Source organism: Protopterus annectens, chromosome 6.part0 (genome assembly GCF_019279795.1).
Source record: "Protopterus annectens isolate FY-2018-M chromosome 6.part0, PAN1.0, whole genome shotgun sequence".
Taxonomy (NCBI): domain Eukaryota; kingdom Metazoa; phylum Chordata; order Ceratodontiformes; family Protopteridae; genus Protopterus; species Protopterus annectens.
The window spans coordinates 1,127,151,310-1,127,177,348 of NC_056737.1; the positions used below are offsets into that span (position 1 = coordinate 1,127,151,310).

The 26,039-nt window shown below is 36.1% G+C and overlaps 1 protein-coding gene across 1 annotated transcript in view; it reads left to right on the forward strand.

The window, feature by feature from the left end:
- Positions 1 to 26,039, forward strand: part of CD302 (CD302 molecule) — a 223,786-nt gene that overhangs the window by 58,972 nt on the left and 138,775 nt on the right. The window contains exon 2 of the mRNA XM_044074745.1: positions 4,217 to 4,339. Within this exon, the coding sequence (XP_043930680.1) occupies positions 4,217 to 4,339 (123 nt within the window). The remainder of the gene's footprint in view (positions 1 to 4,216; positions 4,340 to 26,039) is intronic.

Here is a 26,039-nt window from a genome sequence, read left to right on the forward strand (position 1 = left end):
AGAGGAAAGCATGTTGTTATTACGATTTTTATTAATGCAGTCAGAGAAGGATAAGGGAGCAGTGGTAGTACTATGGAATGGACTAAAACCATGCTGGCAGTCAGCTAGTAGGTTATTTTGGAGAAGGTGATCAAGTAGTTGCCGGTGGATACATTTTTCCATGATTTTTGCTAATGGAGAGAGCAAGGCTATGGGACGAAAGTTTGAGAGTTCGGTTGAGTTACCGCCCTTATGTAGTCAGATAATATGGGAGATTTTCTAGAGAGATGGGATGGAACCTTCAGTAATGGTTCTATTTATTATGATGGAAATGGGGTAGGCAGGCACTGTTGCTGCACTTTGCAGGTATTCACCTGGTAGCAGGTCAGCTGAATACCTCATTCCTTCCCTTTGTAATTTGCATTATATTTAGAACCATTGGCAAAGAAAAGAAGGGACTCAGAAATTCAAGGATGTAATTGGTATGGTAGTCAAGAAAAGCTGGCTCTATGTACAGATGACATTATTTTATGCCTGACAAAACCAGAAAGGGACATTACAGTACTGTGGAACATACTGATAGTTTCAAATCTTTTTGGGATACAAAATTAATGAAGTTAAAACAAAGGCAATAGTGGTAAATTATGTACCCACTTACAAATTGGTTCAGCAATATCCATAGTTATGGTGACATAATAAAATTAAGTATTTAGCAGGATGGATTAAAAATAATGTCAGTGTGGCAGCTGAGGATATGAGGGGAGAGACTAAACAAGTATTAATATTTATTCTGATAGATGTCTATTGGTAGATCTTTTTGTTAGTTAATTAGTTAGTTAATAGGTGTGTACTAGGCTAATGGCCCTGGAGCCTTTACAAGTTTAGCCCATAGGATTAACCTAGCATCGTGCCACCCAACCTTAGTCATTTTTTGTGAGTTAGCTTCTTAATTAATAAAGTTTGGATTAGTAGGCTAGCTTTAATAAGCTGATCTTATATTACATATTTTAATTTGTCTCTAGTTTTTTAGTTTCAGTTCTAAGGTAGCACAGTTTCAGTTTACACTATGGTGTTAAGGGGGAAGGGGGACTTGGTTAAAGGAATGAGTTTAATGCTTTTATTGCCCTTAACAGACCCACCCTCTGTAACCACTCCCTTGCTCCAAGTAACCTGATTATATGTAAATAATGAATGTTTTGATGTTTTCCATTAAACTCAACTAGGATCGCTTGTTTGTGTGTTTCAATAAAGGATATTCCATTTTTAACTCAACTGTGGGCTACCTACTATTTTCTATTTTTTTATTTAGTAGTATGTATTTTGCAGTTCGATTTTTATTTTTTATAGTGGACAGTTCCACTCACACTGAACCTGAGAAAACTGCCAAACTGCCTGCTGACAGATTTGGCAATAACTTCACCCCCCCCGTCCCCAACAGCCATACCCCAAAACATTTCTGACACCAGTACTCTACCAAGTATCTCCAAAGAACAGGTCATACAAGCACTTTAAAAGGCCAAAAACATGGCCACTGCAGGTCCAGATAACATCCCATGTTGCTTATAAACAATCTAAAACAAGATCTAGTGGAACCACTTGGCACTCTCTTTGACCAAAGCTTGAGCACTAGCTTTGTTCTGGCAGAGTGGAGAACAGCAACAGTGATCCCCTTGCACAAAGGGGGGGGGGTCCATTAACCGACCCAGGAAACTGTTGACCCATAAGTCTAGCCAGTCTTATTTGCAAGACCATGGAAAGAATCATCATGGACTTTATAAACAAGAAGACAGGCAACCTTCACACTCTTAATCCAACCCAGTTTGGTTTTGTCAAGGGCAGATATTTCTTCTTAAGCCTTGTGGACTTCTTTGAGAATGTCACCAGACCCCAAGATGAGAGCAAAGCAGTATGTACCTCTTATCTTGATTTAGCCAAGGCTTTTGACAAAATGCACCACTCACGGATCATTGAGAAACTATCACAGCTGGGGATTAACCCAAACATCACCAGATGGGTAACCAACTGGCTCACCGACAGAACGCACACTGTCAAAGCTGGGGAGTCCACCTCCACCAGTAGACCAGTTACCAGTGGGGTACCACAAGGATCTGTGCTGGGCCCCCTACTGTTTAGAATCTATTTGTCTGAGGTCCAGGCAAAAGTAGATGGCCTGTGGCTTACTAAGTTTACAGATGACTAAAAACTGGGCACAATCATTGAGTCCCCCATTGATGTAAACATATTACAAAAGGGGATGACACAGACAAATGATAGGTGCCAAAGTCATGGACTAAAACTAAATGCAAAAAACACCTTATTATTCCCTTTGACAAAGAAGGAGCCCCTGCTAATTATGATACAGATAGCACCTTTCTAAGCTCAAACCCAGTGGGGCGAGACTTGGGAACACAGGTTGATATCAATCTAAACTACGATCACCATGTGTCCTTAGTGGCAGGGAAAGCCTTCTACACTGCACATCTCATAAATAAGGGCATCACATCCAAGACTAAGGAGGTTATAACTCCTCTGTACTCGACCCTTATTAGACCACTAATTGAGTACGATTCTCCCTTCTGTATGTATCTCTCCAGACACCTGCAGCAACTGGAGAGACCACAGTGGTTTCTAACCAAGAGAATCCAGGGCCTCCAAAATGTGACTTACATAAAAAGATTGAAAGCCCTGCCATTGTACTCTTTATCATACAGGCTGTTGAAAGGTGACCTGTGCCTGGCCTACAGAGCAGTGTCTGACTCTGCCCTAATAGAAATGCTGCACATCCATAAAGCAAATGGGACAAGAGTCACTCAATTCAGGGATCTTAACCTAGCCTGTGACATTATCAAAACATGTTGGAGAGACAGATGTATCTCCCAGAGATTGCCACTCCTCTGGAATATGCTCCCACTTCTCGTGAAGCAGATCTCCTCAGTGACCCTATTTAACCGCAGCCTTGACAATTGCATGGGTGACAGGAAATTCATCCCTGGGTGGAACCTGTGTCCCTCATGGATGGAATAGTCAGTACTGATCATAGAATTGTTCTGCTAACAATGACCATCTAACTATGGTCAGTTAGGGTACACAGGTTTTTTGCACAGCTAGGCTTGTAAAGGTCCTAGTGCCATTAGCATAGTAACCTCCTATGAACCTATAAAATGGTGTCTGGCAGTGTATAATTACAATGAGCAGCATGGCTATTTAATAAGCGCCACTGCTCATCTTGATAATACACTGTATTCGTGTAGGCTTTGCGCAAAGCCTATACGATTGTTAATGAATCCCAGAGATAATCTGCAATCAAATACATTGTGATTATATTTTGTTACATGATATACAGAAATACAGTGAAAATTGAACTATTTAAAAAATTAATCACTTCAAAAACCACAGAAGTCTGCATGTGTGTGTGTGTGTGTGATTTCAGTTTTGATGTGTATAAAACAAAATAAAACTTTTTTTATCATGAAACTTTAAACATGCAAACTCCACGCAGGCATCAACAGCAAGTTAAAATCAAACGATGCACCTTGTGCATGGTTGGCAAAGACCTTAACCATTATTTCTACTTGTCTCTGGCTGTAGCAGTAGCTTATTCTGGTATTTTCCTTGGAGACTGATTACAGCCATTTCTGAGAGCAATTTGGTAGTACGTGGACATCAGATGGCAACTATAAAACCATCCAAAAAAAATTCAAAAAAAAATATATGCTAAATACTAGCCTGTGAATGTAGCCAGTTATCACAAGAATAATAAACACCCCCCCCGGCAGGCTTTATTAAAGATCCTAACAAAAAGTATTACTGAGACTTCCTTAGCAGAGTGAGCAAGGTGTAACTTTTTTATTCCTGTTTATGCTTAACATAGATATAATTTCCATTATGGGTTACACAGATAGAGTCACAGACAACTTTTTTATGAATCACCTGGCCTCAGTATGAATAATTTTCTTCTTCCAGCCTTAAGGTTTGGAATATTTATTGTAATTGGCAACTGTATGTCTACACAGAAAGCTTTACTTAGAGAACATTTTGACATATGTATTTTAATGTATTCTTCTTACTGAATAGTTCAAGGATAGGATTTTGAATATATTAATTTGTTTAGTTACATGAAGTAGGTTATAATTTCCATTCACTATATAGTTTTAAATAAATGTCTAGACACAGATGAATGATTTAAGAACTGTATAGTTTTATAGTATAAACATAATTATCTGTGTTTCCTCTTCAGAATGTCCATCTGAGACTAATGCTTCATGGAAACCATATAAGAACAGATGTTATGCTTTTTTGGATGAATTTTCAAAACACTCCCTTGGTATAGAAGATGCAAGGGAACTCTGCAGAGCTTCAGGTAAGGATATGTACAGAACTGCTCTGTTATTGGAGTTTGTGGTTTGCTTTGCGTTGTATTTGTTCATTAGTCTGATCACCATAGTTTTACTTATTATACACTATCTCTAGTTAAACTTCAGCTGGGCAATAGAGACCTCCTCTACTTGGTATTATTCTGGCTATTTGAAACTGTTTTCTGAATGAGTGACTGAGCAGCAGTCTTTAGAGGACTGTTATTGTCTGAGTTGCATCACAAATTAAATTGTATTTGACAGATCGTTTGGCATGCAGCAAGGACTATGACAAGAACATGGAGAGTCGATCCCTTAGTTTTTCAGAACCATAGCTGATTACATAACTAGAGACTTGAAGCATTACATTAGAATGAATTCACCTTCCAGTATGTCCTCATTCACTTGGAGGAAATCATCTAAAAGAGGAAGTAAAAGCTTTGTGTTCTGCAGCTAAGGCAGCCTTAATGGCAAAACTAGATACAAAATACTGTAACGTAAATTGTCAAATGCAGGGATGCTGGGAAGCATGCAAAAAGGATGATTTCAGAAATAATGAACATTTAAGAGCCTACAAACAAACTAAACTAGATCTTATTAAAGTTGACAGAGAAAAGACAGAATTATTTCTAAAGAGATCAGCATTACAACGATAATCCAAGGAGGAAGAACCAGTGACACAAAACCAAATAGCGTAATACAGTTTAATCACCGCTTTCGTCAGGAGACTTCTTCAGAATACATTTAAAATTCAAACCATCACTTAAATAGTTCACTAATAATCACTTACAATAATCCAATGAACCTAATTAAAAACAATCAATGTTATTAATTGAAAAATTCTTTCTGAACAGTCTTATCTATACTCAATTTGCCATCTTTTAAAAAACATTTAACATTTATAGTGTTGTTTAGCCCTGGATGTTTGTCAGATTTTAATCTAATCTGCCATAAGGTTTCCCTTTGCTCGACATAGTTCTTAAAATCACCACCCCTCAAATCAGTTTTACAAACTTCTATAACTGAAAAAGTAAATTTCTTAAAATTGTGACAGACCAATGAATGTTTAAATAAAGCATTTTTCTCATCATGAATTTTAATGCTGTAAACATGTTCACGAATTCGTGTTTTTAAACTTCTGGTCGTCATTCCTACATAAAAAGCAGAACATGTACTACAGGTGCTGATGTAAATAACACCTGTGGTATTACAATTTACATATTCTGGAACTTCAAAAATTCGCTCAGAGGTTTCTACTGTTATAGATGGCCCAGTTGAAATGTACCTACACATGTTACATTGAAAACATGGGAACATGCCTTTTTTATTAATTTTTCTTGCAACTAAATCACTGTTTTTACATTCTAAAGATTTTTTAATGTTAAAACTATTTCTAAAAATAAAAAAAGGTTTTTCTCCTATGACCTTACTTACTTCAAAATTCCCCTGGATAATTTTCCAGTTCCTTTCAAGTAAATGTCGTATTCTTAAACTGTCACTAGTCATATCTAGAGAACAAACTGGTATGTTACCCATTTTTACTTTATCTGAAACTAAATTTATAGGAAAATTACCAGAGGAATTATCAATATTTAACAATGCCGGGTATAATGTCTGTCTCTTATCTAAAACTTCTCTAATGATGTCTTCCAAAAGAAGTTTATCGTACCCCCTATCAATAAACATATTGTAAATGAAAGTTATCTCATCATGTAAATCATTGTCATTTGATGTCATTCGACAGGCTCTGATGAACTGACCTTTAGGTATGTTTCTAATAACATGGGTAGGGTGCCCACTTTGGAAATGTAAGTAACTATTAGTAAAAGTACTTTTCCTAAAAATCCTACTATGGAATCTTAATTTAATGTTTTCCCACCAGAAAAGTACATCCAACAAATTGATATTTAACCCTGTAGTACCTAAGGTAAATTTAAAAAAACTCATTGTATGATTTACATCCGATAAAAAATGTTCTACTGTAACTCTATCCCCTCTTATGATGAAAATCAAATCATCAACAAATCGATGATATAATAAAATTTGATATTTATTTTTCAATAAACTAAGACAGTCAAGTTCCCACCAGGACATAACTAAATTGGCGTAGGAGGGTGCAGCTGGGGAACCCATAGCTGCCCCTCTAATCTGTCGGTAGTAGGTACCATCAAATACAAAGTAATTATGATGTAGTAAAATCTCCAAAAATCTACATATTGTGGAAACTTGACCTGTGTTATAATCAGATTTGTTTTTTAATAAATTACATATGGCATCAACTCCCTCATCATGAGGTATACATGTATATCGAGAGGTAACATCTAAAGTAAAAATAACATGCTTACTTGGATCAAAAACATTCTTGTCTGCAAATTCTTTTAATTTAGTTAAGAAGTGCCAGGAATCTTTTATAAAGGATTCCTGTTGGGAAACTATTGGCCCCAAAGTGGCATCTATGACTAGTGATATTCCTTATGTGACCGAATGTGGAGAAGACACTATCGGCCTGAAAGGAGGGTCCACTAAACTTTTGTGGACTTTTGGTATCCCAAAAAGAATACCAATTCTGGGCTTATCTACGACACAGAATTCATATACTTCTAAATCAATCTCCCCAGACATCAGGGCATCATATAAAAAGGAATGAATGAATCTAAACCTAATGTTTATATCAAATAATGAAATAACTTCATATTCCTGTTTGTTATTTAATAAATCCAACATTTTTCTTTTGTAAGAATCTGAAGAAGGAATATCACTAGTCATAGATGCCACTTTGGGGCCAATAGTTTCCCAACAGGAATCCTTTATAAAAGATTCCTGGCACTTCTTAACTAAATTAAAAGAATTTGCAGACAAGAATGTTTTTGATCCAAGTAAGCATGTTATTTTTACTTTAGATGTTACCTCTCGATATACATGTATACCTCATGATGAGGGAGTTGATGCCATATGTAATTTATTAAAAAACAAATCTGATTATAACACAGGTCAAGTTTCCACAATATGTAGATTTTTGGAGATTTTACTACATCATAATTACTTTGTATTTGATGGTACCTACTACCGACAGATTAGAGGGGTAGCTATGGGTTCCCCAGCTGCACCCTCCTACGCCAATTTAGTTATGTCCTGGTGGGAACTTGACTGTCTTAGTTTATTGAAAAATAAATATCAAATTTTATTATATCATCGATTTGTTGATGATTTGATTTTCATCATAAGAGGGGATAGAGTTACAGTAGAACATTTTTTATCGGATGTAAATCATACAATGAGTTTTTTGAAATTTACCTTAGGTACTACAGGGTTAAATATCAATTTTTTGGATGTACTTTTCTGGTGGGACAACATTAAATTAAGATTCCATAGTAGGATTTTTAGGAAAAGTACTTTTACTAATAGTTACTTACATTTCCAAAGTGGGCACCCTACCCATGTTATTAGAAACATACCTAAAGGTCAATTCATTAGAGCCTGTCGAATGACATCAAATGACAATGATTTACACGATGAGATAACTTTCATTTACAATATGTTTATTGATAGGGGGTACGATAAACTTCTTTTGGAAGACATCATTAGAGAAGTTTTAGATAAGAGACAGACATTATACCCGGCATTGTTAAATATTGATAATTCCTCTGGTAATTTTCCTATAAATTTAGTTTCAGATAAAGTAAAAATGGGTAACATACCAGTTTGTTCTCTAGATATGACTAGTGACAGTTTAAGAATACGACATTTACTTGAAAGGAATTGGAAAATTATCCAGGGGAATTTTGAAGTAAGTAAGGTCATAGGAGAAAAACCTTTTTTTATTTTTAGAAATAGTTTTAACATTAAAAAATCTTTAGAATGTAAAAACAGTGATTTAGTTGCAAGAAAAATTAATAAAAAAGGCATGTTCCCATGTTTTCAATGTAACATGTGTAGGTACATTTCAACTGGGCCATCTATAACAGTAGAAACCTCTGATCGAATTTTTGAAGTTCCAGAATATGTAAATTGTAATACCACAGGTGTTATTTACATCAGCACCTGTAGTACATGTTCTGCTTTTTATGTAGGAATGACGACCAGAAGTTTAAAAACACAAATTCGTGAACATGTTTACAGCATTAAAGTTCATGATGAGAAAAATGCTTTATTTAAACATTCATTGGTCTGTCACAATTTTAAGAAATTTACTTTTTCAGTTATAGAAGTTTGTAAAGCTGATTTGAGGGGTGGTGATTTTAAGAACTATGTCGAGCAAAGGGAAACCTTATGGCAGATTAGATTAAAATCTGACAAACATCCAGGGCTAAACGACACTATAAATGTTAAATGTTTTTTAAAAGATGGCAAATTGAGTATAGATAAGACTGTTCAGAAATAATTTTTCAATTAATAACATTGATTGTTTTTAATTAGGTTCATTGGATTATTGTAAGTGATTATTAGTGAACTATTTAAGTGATGGTTTGAATTTTAAATGTATTCTGAAGAAGTCTCCTGATGAAAGCGGTGATTAAACTGTATTACGCTATTTGGTTTTGTGTCACTGGTTCTTTCTCCTTGTAAGATCAGCATTACAGTCATGGGCCGTGGGTTATAAATCTGATGAGCTGTTAGCATTGAGGTTGAGGCAAAGAAGAATAAAACAACACATTTTAGCCATTAAAAAGGGGGAGTGGGGGTCAGCTGCTTACTGACCTGTGATAAATGGCAGAAAGTTTTAGGGACTTTTAACAGAGAGACCCTACTTGACAGGTGTCTGTCCACCACACCTCTAAATTGAATCTTCCCTGAAGATATAGGCAAAGTAAAAGACAGAATTATCTCATCAACGGTATCTACAGCTGTAAAATCCATGCCAACAGGCAAAGCCCTGGACCCTGCTAGATTGACGGCCATAGTTTATAAAACCCCCAGAAACTCATTAATAAACACATTGGCACAACGTTGTAATGACATTCTACATTCTGGTATGCTTCTCTTCTCAATGCAGGAATCGAGGATTATTATCCTTAAACCAGGTAAAGATCCTAATGTTATGTCCCGCTATAGTTCAGTTTTACTTCTAAACTTGGATGTAAAAATATATGCTAAATACTAGCCTGTGAATGTAGCCAGTTATCACAAGAATAATAAACACCCCCCGGCAGGCTTTATTAAAGTGCAATGTAGCATGGATCACCTAAGAGACCTAGCAACTGTGATACAAAACCAGAGCATGAGAAACATTCCAGCATATGCAGTGTTAGTGGACTTTGAAAAAGCCTTTGAATCATTCTACTGGGATATCATATGGAAAGTTTTGGTTGAGATGGTTCCCCCCCAGAATTTATTACAGGCATAAATGCTCTGTATCGTAGTCCTGGAGGCAGGGTCATAGCTGATTACTTTCTTTCTTCTCCCTTTCCATTAGAAAGAGAAACTAGACAAGGATGACCCCTCTCCCCTTCTTTCTTTTTGATATCAATAAAAGCCTTTGGGACCTCCACGGGTGGAAAGTACAGGGGAAAAGGCCCAGGTAATGATGTTCGCTGATGACTGTCTACTCCTCACTGAGAATATTAGAAATGACTTGCTGGTCATCACTACAGAAGTTGATCCATTTGCCAGGATCTCTGAGCTGTGGGTTAACCCAGCAAAAACAGAAATTCTTCCAGCTACCCCAGCAGCAAGAACTCACTCAATTATCTCTTCACCCCCTCTATTTCAATGGTGCAAGACCACCCACCCAGGTATCTTGGTATCCTCCTCATGTTACCAGTAACTTACATGATTAATTTTAACCTGAAGCTACTTTGAGATCTCTTTTAAGCAGCTCATACTTGGAAGAGACTGAGACCCTCTTGGATAGGTGGGATCAATGCACTTAAAATTCTGTTCTACCCCAAAATGTATTACATACTTAGACACTTACCAATTCCGCAACAAAATCAATAGCTACACAAAATAACTAGGCTAATGCTAAATTACATTTGGGATGGGAAAAGAAATTCAAAGATCATATTCTATGTGTCAGACCTGAGCATGGGGGTGTAGACTTCCTTAACATAAATAAATATGCTCAGGCCTATACATTACACAAAACCCTTACTGTTAGTACTACTAATCCCCTACTGTGGGCAAATTTGGAAGCCAAACCTCTGAATAGACATCCCCCCTACCAATGTTAGGCTTTAGCTCTATCCTACTGAAATCCCTACACCAATAGTGCTGCCTAATGGCAACATCCAAAGCCTTGCTCCACCTCTGTAGGAGTTCTAATAACCTCTTACTAGGGATCTTAGATGCGCCTGCTTGGGGTCATTTAGAATTAATGACTGGAGGCTCTCCACCTTGATGGCCAGAGTGGTATAGTAACAGCATAGCAAATCTGCACCAGCTAGTTCAGACTGTAGATTCCACCCCCACATTAGCTTGTTTCAGCCACCTGAAAAATAGCTTCCAACTAGTATCCAGAGACATCTAGAAATACCTTCAGCTTAGGCACGCAATCTTATCCTCAAATGTAGAAGACATGATTAAAGAACCACTAGGCTTTTTTTAATACAACAGCAAAAAAAACAAGGTCAATAGGAACCTTAAAACATATTTACAATTGTCTCCTAACCCCTGACAATGACAAAACCCAGATCATTCTCAAGGTAAATTTGAGTAAGTTAGGTTGCCAATCCTTACTTACCTCAGAAAGACAACATTTTGAATTGCTAATAAGTTTACAGAGTTAACCCCCCCTCTACGAGCATCTGATTAAAATGTAATATGGTGGTTACTGGATTCCAGGACATACCTTAGATACCAGCCTCTTCCAGGATGCAGGTTGTGGTGTGCGCAATCCAGGAATCCAGCATACATTTATTTAGTGCCTTAGCGCTACAATGATTTGGAGGGAAGCGTTAATACTTTGTGGCAAGCTGAGAGGTGTGTATTTTTCCTCTACAATGGACTGGCTTTCTTTTCAGACTCCAGTTATCATATCACTACCAAGGATGCTGAGACAGTGGTTGTTACAAGTAGCGTAAATTTCAAGACTATATATTGCATCCACCTGTAAATATCATCAGTGCATGTCATTGAGTGGCTGGCACAATTTTGTAATCTAGTATGCTAATAAATTGTCAGTACTGGAGCTTTCCTATTGTTTCCCTATGACCACCCCCCCCCCCGAATTTTCTGTGTCAGACACTTCAGTCTCAAAATTATTGTCTGGCGTGTCCTGATTTTGGCAATGGACTCTGGCTTATTATTGTAACCCAGTTATGAACTTTTCACTAATGGCAGTGACAGATATATGTTGTTTGTAGTAGTTCTCGTATGGTTATCTACTAAGTATATTTAAGATAATTGACACCCTTTTCTCTAGTACTTTTGTAGAGTGGTAGTATCAACTGCTAAGTTAGCAATGTAGTGTTGTGAGTTTATTTTCTTGCTGTTTGTGTCTGTGTGGTTGTTGTAAGGTTATAGGTTTTACGGTTTTGAAAAAAAAGAAAAGAAATTAAACTCTTGTGTTGTCTCCTGCTTTTCTACCGAATTCTAGGAGGTGATAATGACCATGCAAAACGTTGCCGTGGTTTTAAACTCCATGGACACTCAGAGTGATCATTTTTCATTGCCCATGTTTATGTATTTTTATGCGACCCAGACGACTCCCTGCTGTCCAGCCATTCTCATTTTCTTAATGACTGCTCATGTTTGCTGTCATCTAGGATTTTGTTTTTGTTGGATGCCCTAACCTCCCCTCTCGTCTGTGATGCTCTGACATGCAGTGCACATAGTATATGTTATTGCACTCGACTCATCACGTGCTTCCAAACATTGGGCACCCATAGATGTGTTTTGTTACAACAGACTTTGGGCATTCCAGTTTCCATGTGGTTCTCCTGGACTCGGGGCTAGTTTTGCCTTCCACTGGGTGACAGTATTACTGTGATGGACTTGATTTACTTTCATCCTGGCAGACCAGATGTGGTGTATGTCTGATCCGTTTCTAGAAAGTGTTGTGTTACCTTATCCGTTTGATTAGTATGGGTTGCCACTGTTATTGATGGAAACCATCCGTCTGTGCCAGTGGGCTGGTTCATTCATGGACAAGGACTGATAACTGAAGATATGAAAGCATTTGGATTGGGAGAAACTGGGGAACAAGTCGTGGGATTGACAGTGTAGCCTGGTGAATGGAAGAAACTAGAAATATGTAAGATGCATGCTTTTGTACTACAATCATTCCAGGGAAAGTGATGAGATATCAACTGATGACTAAAGGGAGGAGGTGGCTTTGTGAGAGTGAGTAGTTCAGCCAGAGTACCAAAGAATGTTTTTTCTTAATTTTTTTTACTTCCACTTCAGTATTTTTTACTATATAACAAGTAACTTGTGTGATAATTTGTGTGTTTGCAGATATATATTTTATATAAAAATTTCAGTAGATATTTAGTTAAAGTATTTCAATATATGAAAAATACTGATTATACTTGCAAATCAAGAGAAAAACAACTTTGTTATAGTGAGTTTCATACATAAAAACCTAACTGCAATGGATTGTTATAGCAAGATTCTTAATTGTAAACCTCACTGTTTTAAAATGAATCAGAATTTTAAGTTCGCTTTCAAGATGAACCATTTTCAAGTGCTTAACATGTTGGTTATGACTGAAGACCTAGCCATAATCCTTTGTTTTTTTCTGGGTTGTGGATTCACTGTTATTAATCTTAGTTAAGAATTCCCTTATAAGATGGCATTGGCAATATTGCAGCACTGCATTATGCCTAGAAATTACATAGTAAATAGTGAATAATCACTGTAAAGAAGAAAGTAAACCCTTGCCACAAAGTAGAGGGAACAAATGACTTTAAACACCTCTCAGTACATACATGTACATCTAAGATGTCACTAAAGGGGATCCGAGTTGGAGATCAGTCTTGCAGTGCTTCCCATGTTTGGATGTCTCCCTTGTTTTGCAAGATTAAAAAAAATAGATTTTTTTGTTGTTTACTGTTTCTCATAATGCATATTTGATAGCATTTGTGTGCAGAGATGCCCTGATTGTAGTGCTGGAGAAAACGGTTGAGGAAAAGGAAGAAGATGTGGTAATAGAAGAAAAAATGGAAAATGAGAGACTGGGCCGAAACGGTAATGATGAAGAGAAGGAGTTAGTACAATTTAATACTAAATACACTGATAAAACCTTAGAAGAAATAATGCTTGATGTGACACACTTATCATGACTGATGCTGGATATACCAAAAGACTTGAGGTTTGTGAAATGGACGATTTGGATTTGCTGTATGACTATTATGTTGCTATGTTGCAGAAAAATCTAAAAGTAAAAAAAAGATGTTCGGCCATATACTAATAAAGACATTTGGCCAATTAGTGTGTGTGTGTGTGTGTGTGTGTGTGTGTGTGTGTGTGTGTGTGTGTGTGTGTGTGTGTGTGTGTGTGTATGTGTGTGTGTGTGTGTGTGTGTGTGTGTGTCTGTGTGTGTGTGTCTGTGTGTATATATGGATTCACTTTATATCCTCGAAATACTGAAATGTCGAAATTCAGTATTTCGAAGCTATAAAGTTGAATCTTTAAAACATAGAAAACTCAGAAGCGCAAAATTCAAAATCTCGTACACCGGAGATTTTGAATTTCGTCCTACTGCTGCACACACACCATCCTCCCCACATAGAAACACAAGCTGTCTACACCCCCTACTTAAATATTCTAACTCCAAGGTCGCACTACACACAAGCACACACACACCACCACCACACAAGCTGCATTCTGCTCGCAGACACACATCACAGCAACAAAACACGCTAACACACACCACAGCCCCTACCCAAAATCCTTAACACACACACACACACACACACACACACACACACACACACACACACACTTACCTGAATCTGTAACCACAGCGGAACCTCAGAAGCACAAAATTCAAAACCTCTGGCATTCGAGGTTTTGAATTTCACACTTCTCATCTTTCGCTCTTTTCAGGATTCCACTTTATGGGCTTGAAATACTGAATTTCGACATTTCAGAATTTCAAGCTCCTAAAGTGAATCCGTATATATGTATATATATATATATCTACACACACACACACACACACACACACACACACACACACACACACACACACACACACACACACACACACAGTGGATATAAAAAGTGTACACACCCCTGTTAAAATGCCAGGTTTTTGTGATATAAAAAAAAGAGACCACAATAAATCATTTGAAAACTTTTATTACCTTTAATGTGACCTATAGCCTGTACAATTCAATTGAAAAACAAATCTGTTAGGGGAAAAATCTAAAAATATAAAAAATAAAAAACGTACAATACGCTGGTTGCATAATTGTGCACACCCTTAATCTAATACTTTACGTCTGTTTTGTAACTTTAACTATGACACATCCGACACTGAATATTGGATTAAAGGAAAATGCTTCAATGTTTTTAACAACTAAGAATACTGTTTGTGACCTGCTTTCGCTAACAGGTAACACTCTGCTGGCTGATATTGCAAGTATAAATGAAGCAAGCATGGGAGCTGCTCCCCAAGTTGATAATAACTTAAATAGCTCGCTAATGTCTCTTGAAAAGAAAGTTCAAACTTTTAAAAAGCTCCAATGGCAGCAGCTAAGCTTTTCAGCTTATTTGGAGCTTAATACAGTGCAACGAAGGATACGAATACTAAAAATGCCAGGGTATGCAAATACATATCCGGAGCTTTTGAAATGCTGGCAACAATTGAACTCGAAGCTAAGCAATATTGGAACTTCATATGATTCTGATGAACAATTTCTTTGCTGAAGTTGAAACTGGGCTTCCTGATGAAATTGTTAACTGGAAAATGAGGTAGTTAATTCAAACTTGTTTTGACAGTATTCTGTAAGATGTCAGCAAATGTTAGAAAGACTATATATACTGGATAAACAATTGGAAGTTACAAAACAGCATAAACTACACAGACACATTAATGACTTTTCATTAGGGTCATATTTTTATTGACCAAAAGATAATAATAATGGCCATGGTAACTACAAGAATAAATCAAAAAAGGGATCGATGTATGATTTAGATGCATTTGTGGCCGATGAACGAGTTTTAGCCAATCCATGTTCCTCGATGAATGAAATAACCAATGGAGATGAAAGACAGGTAATTAATTCTTCCAATTTGGCTAGTGTACCCTCTACTCAGCATCAAATCAATGGCAAAGTGCAGAATTAGGTAATGATGATGTCAGCCAATCAGGAATTGAAAGTGAATGGAGACTTGCAGCAAAATTCATTCCAGGCCTTGTCTTCTGCATCTGGAACTGTTATGCTAACGGAGGCTAGAAATACATCTACTCTGCAACAGAGCAGTCAGTTTTTTTTGAAATAGTTAAAACCGATATCTGTGAACTTAACCAGAGAAGGTGTAAGAAAAGAAACAGTCTCAATCGCGAGGTTGTTCACAGCAGCGGACAAATTCCTATTCAACTAAAAGGAAGAACAAACAGAATCGCAGACACTAATAAACAAGTATGTTGGATCATTGTTGAATTTATCTGATTTACGAATAACTAAATAATTTGAGAGCTTGTTGAATAGAGGTATACAGTTCATACCAACTAATATGGACACTATAGTAGATGTATTGACTGATCTTAGAATATTTGTTAGAAATGTAAGTTTAAAACTAATGTTTAAAGATGCAATGTATATGAAGAATGTTTTAGATAAAAAATCAAGCACATTCATTCCCAGCAATTGCCCAATGTTAAATTGCTTGTGAGGATGATTTAAGAGGTTTGTATACTGAAGCAAGAAATAGAAGGTATAAAGTTTTTAATTTATCTTATGAAGAACATAAAGCACTGTCTGAGTTACATGGAAACAAAAATATAATAGTCAAGCAGGCTGATAAAGGGGGTGCCATGGTAATTTTCAACAAGGTAGATTACATTGAATTAATGAATGATTTTCTGTTGGACCCTACAACTTTTAAACAGATTACTTTTTCTGATGTTATAGTATGTATTTCAGAAGTGAACATGTTTATTTATGACTTGCAACTACAAGAGGACATAACATTGGAACGTTTTCATTAATTCACGTTACCCTGTCCTATTGTTCCAGTAATATATAGTATCCCAAAGTTATATAAGTCTGTTCCGATACTAAATCCACAAAAAGACAAACTTTGTGAAAGTAACCAGTAGACCCAGAAGAGGCAACGTTTCAAAACAAAGTGCAGTAGCTCACACATAAAAGTTAATAAAACGCTGTAAATACTGAAATGCTGCGCTTTGTGGAAAACTCCCTTGAGGCAAAAGTCACGAATGAATTCCGTTTATTGTGGAAAACTTTAAGTGCTAAAATACAATACACTTTTCGTCGCACAGTAATACACAACTTCCTCAGAAGACAATACGGACTGCAGTTTGCTCCTTTTATTATGTTAAAAACCTTGTGTTAATTGAATAATAGATAAATTAAACGTTCCTAAACGAACTTTGTTTCTAAAGAGATGAGTCTTTATAATGGGATTTTCCTGTAGCTCTGATAAGCGTGATTTAATTGGTGCACATATTAGTGTTAGTTATATAATATAGACTCACACTAGTTAAGAAATGTTTTAAAAAAATGTTTACTAACATTCCTGCATCCTATATAAATATAAATATCATTGTTATAATTGTCTAATTATTTTAATTTACCTACATGCGTTTTTAGTGTCTAATTAAGAATAATTAATGAATTTATTTATTTATATTTGTATACAATACATAAATAGGTGCTTATGTATGTACTATGCAAACACAAACAAACAAAGTTCGTTTAGGAACGTTTAATTTATCTATTATTCAATTAACACAAGGTTTTTAACATAATAAAAGGAGCAAACTGCAGTCCGTATTGTCTTCTGAGGAAGTTGTGTATTACTGTGCAACGAAAAGTGTATTGTATTTTAGCACTTAAAGTTTTCCACAATAAACAGAATTCATTCGTGACTTTTGCCTCAAGGGAGTTTTCTACTAAGCGCAGCATTTCAGTATTTACAGCGTTTTATTAACTTTTACGTGTGAGCTACTGCACTTTGTTTTGAAACGTTGCCTCTTCTGGGTCTACTGGTTACTTTCGCAAAGTTTATATAAGTCTGTTACCAAACCTCCCATGAGACTTATTGTCTCAGGGAGGGGATGGGTAATGGAACAGTTATCCATTTATGTACAGGGTGTATTGAAGGAATATTTAATTTTATGTACGAGTTATATAAAGGATACAGGGGGATTTTTGACCAAATTTTATGCATGGTATAGTTCGAATAAGAAAAAGGAATATATACTCGTTACTTTGGATATACATTCATTGTTTACAGTTATTCCTAATGACTATGGTACGAATGCCATTCGTGAGTTCTTGGTCAGTAGGAGTAAAATGAATGGTAGGGAGATAGAAAATATTTGTAGTCTAATAGAGATTGTTTTAACAAAAAATGTCTTTTTGTTTAATGGGGAATCCTTTATTCAGACAGCTGTGGTAGCCATGGTATGCCCATGGCTAATACCTATGTGAATGTTGTATTCAGCCAATGGGAGTGTGAATATGTTTATGGTCCATCTAATCCATTTGTAAATAATGTGATGTTTTATCAAAGATTTGTTGATGACTGCTTTATGGTGTGGAAAGGAGATGAACACAATCTGTTAAGTTTCATTAATTATTTAAATAATACAACATTTTTGAAATTTAAAATGCCTTACTCACTTGGTAAGATTTCATACTTAGGTGCAGAGATATATAAAGAAAATTACATATTAAAAACTTGCATATATAAGAAGGATGTTCAGGTAAATACATACACACATGCTAGACGTATGCATGCTGGTCATGTTTTTCGAGGTATCCTTAGAAGTCAATTTATGAGGGTGAGTAGACTCTAAATGTGTAGAACAAATAGAAAATGTGGTACAATATTTTAAGAACAGGGGCTATAATATTGATGTGGTCCTAAGTACGATGAAAGAGATCCTGGATAACAGGATGCAAATAGCCCCTCCATTTTTCAGTGGGCAGATGCAAAATAGGTCACATGCTGATAATACACAGACTGTGCTTAGATATGTTACTACTTAAAATAATTTGACAAGACAAGTACAAAATATAATACAAAAGAACTGGAAAATGTTGACCTCAATGCCTGAATTAATATCTATTGTGGGAGTTAAACCAAAATTTGCTTACAGGACTAGTATGAATATAAAGAGGGAGATATGTTATAAAGACATAAATGTTAATTTGAAAACTATCATAGTAGATAAAAAAATGGGACAGCTCCAAGCCACAATTGTAGTTCCTGCGGTCATATATGTGGCTTATTGCTTCCAGCATCCAATAACAAAAGAAATTTATGAAGTTAAATATCAAGCAACTTGTAATACTACCTTAACAGTATACTTGGCAACATGTGTACAGTGTGAAAGCTTCTATGTGGGTAAGTGTTCAAGACGTCTTAAAGATTGTATTATTCAACACAAATCTGACATTAGAAGAAGAGCATTAACTAATGCATTAGCCAAGCATATAAATGATAGGGACACATCACATATTTTAAAATTTAAAGTCTTAGAAGTTATATTTAGGAATCAAAGGGGTGGAGATGAAAATAACAACGTTGAATTGGCTGAGTATAAATGGATTACTAAGCTTGAAGCTGATAAGTACCCAGGGTTGAATAATATGGTTTCAATAAAACCTGTTTTGGTAGCCAGGCAAAAGCGTTATAAATAATACTTAATATATTATATACAGACTTAGAACTGTACATTATTAAGATTGAATTTTAATAATATATATATATATATATATATATATATATATATTATCATGTAATGTATTATTATATAGTTTTAAGACAAGGTTTTAAGTACTTCTTACTGCTAACTGGCTGTGAATTGTTATTTGTTGGTTGTGTCATGTGTTTGAGATTTTTTAAATATAAAAAGAAGGTTGCTTTAAATGTATTTTATACTGATGAAGGGAGTTTTCCCGAAAGCTTTATATTTGTTTGTAATAAACTCAGCATTTTCTACATTGGTGCAGTGAGTTCGTTTTGTTAGTGTGGTAACAGATGCAAATGCATGGATATTTTAGGCATTTAAGGCAGGAAACTTGACTCAGCTGTTTAAATGGGTGCAGTGGGTGAGTCAGTCAATCAGCAAGTGAGTGAGTGAGTCAGTCAGTGTGTTGAGTTGGGCAGAAATCCCTTCTGTTAAGAAATTTTTACTTTTAGATAAGCAGGTAATTTGTCCAGTGTCTGCGAGGAGTGGTTCATAGAAGTCTGTTTAGGAGATGACAAGAGAAAAATAAATAAATAAATAAAAGGAAAGGAATGACACCCTCCCACCACCATCTCCAGATATTCTTACAGATGCCTAAAGTAAAATGAACATCAGTATGACATCACATTGCAGAAATACAGCACAAACTGAGTGATGATGCATGGCTGAGAAACAGAATAACATCAGCATAGTAGCCTCATCAGGCTATTTTGCAGTAAAATACATTGTAAAATGCTAAGCACTCTTGTGAGCTAGGAAAAATAGAAACAAGCTAAAGCACAGGTTATGAGAAATGGCCTGGCACTGTAGCATAATCTTAAGACCTAGGTGACCCAAATTTGAGTAGCAGCTTGGGAGTTTCAAGAGCCAGGCAGGGGGATATAGGAGTGAGTGGCATCTATACACTCACCCACCCAGGGAGCAGAGGAGTAGTTAGACCTGCTACCAGGCTCCTACTCGTGAGTGTAGGGGTGAAGTTGGTAGCATGGAGGTTGATTTGCTGTGATTTGTTTCTCGTACCTGTAATAAAGTGATTTGGTCATCGCTGGTGGACTGCTTCCGTGATTTTGGATTTATTAGCATGGAGGTTGAACAGACACCATACTACATAGTAAGTCAGGGGCTTAGACATGCTCAGAAGTATGCATGCAACCCCCATGCATAACAGATCACCTTGGGGAAGTGCTAGGATGCTTAAAGACCACCCATATGAATGATAGCCTGCCTCAGACTGCTGACTGTCACCTACTAGGACACAAATGGGCCAACATTCTGTTGGCTTAGTAACAGAACTAATGGACCTTAGGGCTCTCAGTGTGCTTCAGGGACAAATGGGCAAGATCTCAACCTGGTGGAATGACTGGGTCATTAGACATTCAGGGGAGGGGCTTGATGACACTCACTTTTGTGATAAAAGGAATATATAAAATGCTTTTGTTTTTAAGTTTCTGCTTATAGAGATCCTTTAAGTCTGGTGTGGAAACTGAATTGTGCAAAAGATAACAGACTCCTGGAGATGACATAGTTAAGTATACTGTACAGTGACCACTCGCTCACTTGTGTCAAATTGCTGACCCATCTCTCATTGCATGCACACATATTTTATTTTATAGATAGGACAGGCTGCATTACCATGAAACCAACTTAACTCAGATGGTCAGTGATTTTGACACTCCCTCCTCCTCACATCTACTTCCATCAATAAAACCCATGGTCTGAAGTCACATAGCACAACTGTAATAAATCACTGAGATGCCATGGTAGGAAATGTCCACTACTGTTAACCTATAGGTAATGTTCTATAGTCACACTTACTGTCAATACTGCACGTATTCCTACAGTGTGCCTTCTGCTGAGACCCAGATAGCTACTATGGAACAGTAGTCACTGATAAGTCATCTTGGTTCCCCTTGCATTAACAGTGGAACAAACACTCTGCTTTCAGAATTTCTGTATCATGTAAAGGAGTTAATGTTTTGGCCATTTACTGAAGAAAGATCCTGCCAAAAACAGTAAAACGGTTCACTGAAATAATTTTATCTCACATAAGACTACTTTTTGGAAATGTAACATTTTTGTTTGAATTGTGATAGCAAATAAATCAGTAGATAAACCATTTTCTACATGTAAGTAGAACAGGCCCACATTAACTCTGTTGTTCCTGGACCACATCATCTCTACTAACTAGCCTCTAGTACTTGCTTTGCCTCTTTTTACATTCGAATATTTCATTTTTTGCCTTAACTATTATATACATAATAGTACTGTACACAATGTCCTATTATCTATGATAATCTGTCAGCCTTACCTTGCTAGTCTTTTTAATGTGTATGTTATTATTTACTACAGTCTATAAACCAAACTTTACTTTTTAATTGTATTTTATTATCTGTATGATTGTAGCTTTTCTCACCGGGTCTCTGCTGAAAATGGACATGTATCCAGTCAGACTATCCTGGTCAACAAATGTAAAATAAATACATGTAAAAATGTAAACATGTATATCAAGAAGACGTGACAAAACTGTACAATGTAGCATTGTACTTGTACAAAACAAGACTTATTGTTCAGTTACTAGTATAATATGCCATTATATTGTGTTTGTCGTATTTTCATTTGGAGTGTTTCTCCTTGTGCAACAAAACAAGGGCAAAATCTAATCTCTTACCTGACAGGCTGAAAATGGGCCTTACCCCAGACAGATTACTGTGGTTAACAAATAGGAATTAATGAATGAATTAATAACTAAACAAATAAATAAATAACATGTTTAGGGTTATTACACTGAAATAAAAAAGTGTTGTTGGCAATGTCAGTGTTGATCTAGGATTTTAGTGCTTATTGCTCAGAATAACATGTAGCCTTAACCACTGTCTCCAATCAATACTCAGAAAAAAGTGGTCCAGGAACAACAGAGTGGAATAATCCATAGAACTCATGTAAAGGTGTCAGAAGAATGGTAGGCCCTTTTCAAAATAGGAAATGGGCTAGCAACATTAGGAACAAGTATATTCAAAATACCTGGTAGAGAAAGAATGGAAAAAGAATAAGGGAGACAGATACGATGAAATGGAGATAAAGGTTAGGAGTAAGAGTAGGGTATGTAAAGCGGAAAGCATAGAGTGGGTAGTGAGTCAGGGACTAGAAAGAGAGATAATGGGTTAAGTATTGTAGGGTTATAAAACTGGGCAGTAGAGGAGTCAGTCTGTGTTGGAGCAAGGACATAGCCAGTGTGTGGTAAGATACCCTTTGAGACTTTTTTTGAATTGAGTTAGGGAGGGTTCTAGGGTTAGGTCAGCTGGAAGTGAGTTCCATGCTTTGCCAACAGAGTTGGAAAATAGTGAGTCTCTGGCTGAGTTGTTAGTTTTGAGTGTGTGAACCAGCAGTTTGTTGGATGATCATAGTGACCTGGAGTTACTGTAGGAATTAATAAGATTTTCAACTCCAGGAGTTTTTCAAGTTAGTTGAGGACTTTGTGTGCTACTGTGAGCTGATTATACCGAAGTAAGTTGGGGATTTCTAGCTACCCTAGTAGATTAGGGTTTTGGTAGTGATGTGTGCGATGTGCAGAGCCTGTAGCAAATCTGGCAATGTGGTTGTAACAGCTTGAAGGTTTGCTAAGTTCAGTTTTGTATGAAACAGATGCATGAATGATTTTAAGTTTCCATTATTAGAAGTGTGACAGTAACAGTGGGCTGCTTAAAGAAGTAGCTTTTGTAGCAGAAAAAGGCAGATATCAGAATCATTACACTATCAGGGATGAAAAAGTAGTAACAGAGAAAGAAAATCTTTGCTACTAGGTTTTATATTCCATAGTAAAATCTAAGTAAAAGATTTTTAGTTTGAAAAAAACAAACAAAAGCTTTGCTGTTTATTTACTTCTGATTTTTATTGAGAAAGTCCAACAGAGATGATGCACATTTACAGAGAAGCATAGAGATAAAAGTTTTAAAACAAACATGAGTTTGTTAGTTTATTTATTTTAAACAAAAGCTGCCAAACATTTGGAGAAAGCAACCGAACAAGGCAGTAAAACACAAAATGACAGTTACAATTCAGTTTCATGATCAGGTTACAAGTATGAAGTAAAGTATAAACATTTGATAGAGTGCATTTGCTAAAAACAGTGGAAAAAAATGTTAACCTGACAACAGTTCAGTGGAAAAATAGAGGTGGCTGAAACTGTGACAATGAAATTTCTGTTATGACTATAGAGGACAGCCATCAAGTGAAGCAAGGTATGGGTGCCTTCAGTGATGGTGCAGTAGTGAGAAGATGTATTATCTGGACTGTCCTGTAATATCAAAGTTATTTTTACCTAAAGCATATTAAATTTAAAGTTGTGTAATGTTGTAATTTTAAGAATGTGAATTTAAAACATGTTTCATGCCTAGGCCTGGCAAAAAACAAAGGAAGAATTCAGGTAAACAGACTGCTAAAGTTGTTGACTATGAAAGCAGATTAAACATTAAATAACACTCAAGTGGTGTTCTTGCTTGAAGGCCAGAAAGATGACTCAAAGGAGAAAGCATTTGTCCATGTACCCTGAGCAAAACTAATGGAATTTTTTTTTCACCTGAAATTAGTAAACTGAGTGTATGTAATGAAAGCTAAGAAGGAAATGATATATTCTGTGAATTCTTACATGGCTGATATTGACAAGTAACGAAAGGAGAATGAAAACGTAAAATTAAATATATTCATACTCGTTAACTGAATCAAAGATATTCAAAGAAAATTTATGAGGCTAGAGCTTAGAGGAACAGTATTTGAGTAATATAATCCCCACAAAAGGAAAACGGACAAGATTGTGTGGTCTTTATTTAGGACAAATTGGCAAGCTGTGCTGGTTTGCATGTTGGACAAATTAAAATTGAAAGAGGTCAGAGACTTTTCTTCCCAAATAGAGACACATACAGGTGAGATTTGAGACCTATCAGGTAAGAGAGTAGATTTTGTCCTTGTTTTGTTGCTCAAGGTAAATTTGTATGGTTAGATAGAGAGAAGAGACTGTTTTTTTTATACTGTCTACAAATTACATAATAGATGAGAATGTCATTTGAAAAAGCTAAAATTGCAAATGTTTTTACCCTGCATCCTTTAGAATGTATTTTCCCACTGGATTTAAGATGTTTGCAGATTAACAGCACACACTGCAAGCACTTCATGAGTATGACTTAAAGGACTGTCGGCTTAGAAGACCAGAAGAAGTTCAGGATCCAGTGGGGGTGGGGGTGGGCAGCATCAGTGAATGGGGAAAAAACAATGCTTTCTATTTTAAACAAGTTAAAATGTTTAAAAGTTTAATGACTTTTATTACGTATATGATATAGAGACAGAAAGCCACACACAGTAGGGCTAAACAGACTGGGTGAAATTGAATTGACAGACTGAAGTTGATCATTAACACTGTGTATATTTGATGTGCTTGATATTTAATAATAGTACAGTCTTATTGCATAATGTACTAACTGAAGAGTTATTTATTAACTCATGGACTTACAAAATCTCCCATTTTATTTAACAGAGTAGTCTAAATGAGTATGATGGGAAGCTAATGCAGACTTGGGCTTACAGATTTATATGGATAAGAACAACTACAATGGAAAAATGGGGTGGGGAGGAGTTGTTGCTTCAGCCTCCGTGGAAATGACTGATATGCATGCTTTCATTATTCTATAACACTGAATTTGTATATTGATGGCAGTAATGATAATAATGTGAAGTTTTTTTATTATTTTGAAGTTCGTACAAGGGTAGGAAGAACTTGGTCTGACCTGTTTAGGAAGTTAGCGGTATGTTTAAATGAGTCCAAAGTATGAGAAGGAACAAACAGGGAATTGTATGGGCACCTAGCAAGTTATTTTTTTCTCATCAGTGTGTAGCTGCAAAGACAAAATTGTTTTTAAAGCTGAGTGAACTGATATTTGCTTTGCTTATAAGTATTGTTTTCCTCTGTACTTTTGAGACTTTTTTCAGTTGTTATTTCATATAAGTGGTTCTAAAGTGAGACTGTCTCTGTTATTAACTTTATTTGTGCCAGAAGGTATGGAAAATGTTTTAGGATAGAATAAGTAAGAATATGGGATGCCATAGCTTCCTTCTGTAACTAATGTTTACAGTGGGAGTAGGAAGTAAAACCATTTCATGGATATAGAATGAGTTTAGTAACATGGAATATTAATTGGCAAACAAGTCAAGATAAAATACAGAGTATTTACTTGTCTTAGGAAATTAGAACGTTAGGCAGTTGTATTAAAAGAGGGCAAGTTACATTAATGAGAGGTTATTTGTCCCAGTGAGTGCTTTGTTCATACACTGGGACAAGACAAATTGGACTAGCTTTGTTGGGTTCTAGGAGTGGTCCATTAATGGTAAATGGTGTATCACTAAGTATTAATGGTTGCTATGTTGAGGTACATGGGTATATAGGGACAGTATATATATTGCATAGTATTTATTTACTTCTATGGACAATTCAGAAAGAATTTAGAAGAATGACAATATTATTGTCTTTCAAGAAGAAATAATTTTGTGTATAGCAGAGCAAAAAATAATAAGTATTGAAAAGACAAGGGGTGGGTCCAGGGTTTATCACACAACACGAATGGGAAGGGGTGTTGGAACTTATGTTAAAATGATGGGCCTTACTGCAGTCACTGCATGCACGGTATATGTAGTAGTCCAGCAGATACAATCTAGATCACATACTGAAAAAGTCTGTATAACTACTGAGCTCAGATGCTGAAATTATACCCAACGTTGCTCTCTGATGATGCACCCCTAGAATATGGTCTGTGTACAATTGCTCCATTTTGTTTTGTAAAGCCACTGGGATTTCACTATGTACTTTTTAAAGCAAGATGCCCTTGTTAGCT